This window comes from Corvus brachyrhynchos, unplaced genomic scaffold, assembly GCF_000691975.1.
Source record: "Corvus brachyrhynchos isolate BGI_N302 unplaced genomic scaffold, ASM69197v1 scaffold229, whole genome shotgun sequence".
NCBI lineage: Eukaryota > Metazoa > Chordata > Aves > Passeriformes > Corvidae > Corvus > Corvus brachyrhynchos.
This window is the reverse complement of record NW_008240042.1, coordinates 285,921-287,914: the sequence shown is the minus strand read 5'-3', so window position 1 is coordinate 287,914 and position 1,994 is coordinate 285,921. Positions and strand designations below refer to the sequence as shown.

Here is a 1,994-nt window from a genome sequence, read left to right as displayed (position 1 = left end):
TTGCTGTGAGAAATACACCACAGTGGCAAGTGCCTCAAAGTGCCTCTTCTCAAAGAAGAACATGGAAGAAATCAAGGCAGAAGTAGGGTAATTCCAACAGACAAAATTGTGCACCGGCTGCATCTTGCCTGACTGCTCCTGACCTTTCCTGTACCTGTAGTAACAACCTTAGCTAGGTTTGCAGCAATGATTTCTCACACACTGAACTACATTCTTATATCCTTAGTTCACCCATGGGGCTGGGTAGTTTGTTTGGTACTCCAGTCATCTGCTGATAGATGAGTTACTCCTCTGGCAGATAGTCACCCCAGCCCTTCCTGGGGCGTAGGCACATAATCGGTGCTGCACCCCCAAAATGGGAAGCACTACCCTGACTAAGATACTGGGACAGTCAGAAGTGTCACTGATGCTTCCTTTTTGGCAGGGCCATGGATGTGTTTATCAGCAACAGAATTAATTTGGTCGAGTTCTTCTAGTTCTGGTGGAGAGTTACTTAATAGTACAAAAATGTAGAGCAAGCAGGAACCGGAAGGGCCAGGCAGGCGAGCACTTGAGCCACGCTGATTAATGCCCAAACTTCGGTGCGTGTGGGAAGTGCTGCACCCAAATAAAGTAACAGATTCGCGGGCTGTTCCAGCAGACAGCTGTTTTCAGAACAAACTTCACACGAAACATGGACACTTCAGGATGAACTGGTGCAGGTGGAAAATGCAACGGCGGTGCTAAGTGGAATTGATTAAAAACTCTGCAAATGTTTCAGCAGTGTGCATAGAAACTTAGAAACATTCTTGCAGTCCAGAAAGCAAACTGTAATCTGGGCTGCATCAAAGGGAGAGTGGGCAGTAGGTCGAGGGAGGTGATTGTCTCCCTCTACTCCAGACTCCATCTGTGGTACTGCATCCAGCTGTGGGTCCCTCAAAATAAGAAGGATGTGGACCTGTTAGGAGGCCACAAAGGTGATCAGAGGGCTGGAGCAACTCTCCTTTGAGGAGAGGCTGAGAGAGCTGGGGTTGTTCAGTCTGGACAGGAGAATGCTCCAGGGTGACCTTAGAGCACCTTCCAGTAGCTGAAGGGACAACAAGAGAGCTGTAGAGAGACTTTTTGCAAGGGCACGGAGTGATAGGACAAGAGGGGAGCAGCCTAAAGCTGAAGGAGGGTTAGTTTAGACTTGATGTCAGGAAGAAACCATTTACTGTGTGGGTGGTGAGGCATCAGCACAGGTTGCCCAGAGAAGCTGTGGACATCTCATTCCTGGAAGTGTTCAAGGCCAGGCTGGATGGGGCTTTGAGCAACCTGGTCTAGTGGGAGGCATCCCTGCCCATGGTGTGGGGTTTGGAATAACACAAGCCATTCTATGATACTAAGCCATACCTACTCCGTGGCTGCAGCTGGCTCCTTCCCGACAGGCCTCCCGGGCAAGGCCAGCTGTCGCCAAAGGAGGAGTTTCGGTACAGACTGGACTCTTCGAGGAGCACCTGGGGCGCAGGCCCAGAGCCGACCTGAATCTTTTTGTAACAGTAATTCCAAGCTTCCTGCCTCTGTAATTAGGACGTACACTTGTTCCAACAGTGTAGCAGGGAGAGGCAGGTTTCAGCCTGACACGGCTGTGTGCTGCTGGGACTCGGGTTCCCGCAGCGGAGGCGGCAGCTGGGGTGCCGGGCTGACATCTCAGCCCTGGAGCGGCAGCGTTCAGCCTGTAGCCATTTTCCAGCCCGCTGGTTGTACACGGAAACGCCCACGGCCGCTCGGGCAGGCCGGGATGCTGGAGGAGGCGGCTGCAAGGGTGCAAAGGTGCGAGCAGGAAAGGAATCAGCTGGAAACACAGGTTTATTTTGCAATGGTTGAGGCGTTTGGGTAACCCCGGGTTTCGGGCGTCTTGGTGCTGATTTGAGGCTCGAAGATGCTGTTGGAGCCCTTCCAGAGGGTGAGGAAGGTCCTGCTCACGCCAGCGCGGTTCTTCCCGGCGGGGAGCGGAGCGCTGCAGCCCCGGGCCC

At 53.0% G+C, this 1,994-nt stretch overlaps 1 protein-coding gene across 1 annotated transcript in view; it reads left to right on the top strand.

The window, feature by feature from the left end:
* Nucleotides 1–1,354: 1,354 nt before the first annotated feature.
* The window catches only part of HPSE (heparanase), a 12,887-nt gene continuing 12,247 nt past the window's right edge, over nucleotides 1,355–1,994 (top strand). Inside the window, exon 1 of the mRNA XM_017744107.1 lies at nucleotides 1,355–1,791. Within this exon, the coding sequence (XP_017599596.1) occupies nucleotides 1,355–1,791 (437 nt within the window). The remainder of the gene's footprint in view (nucleotides 1,792–1,994) is intronic.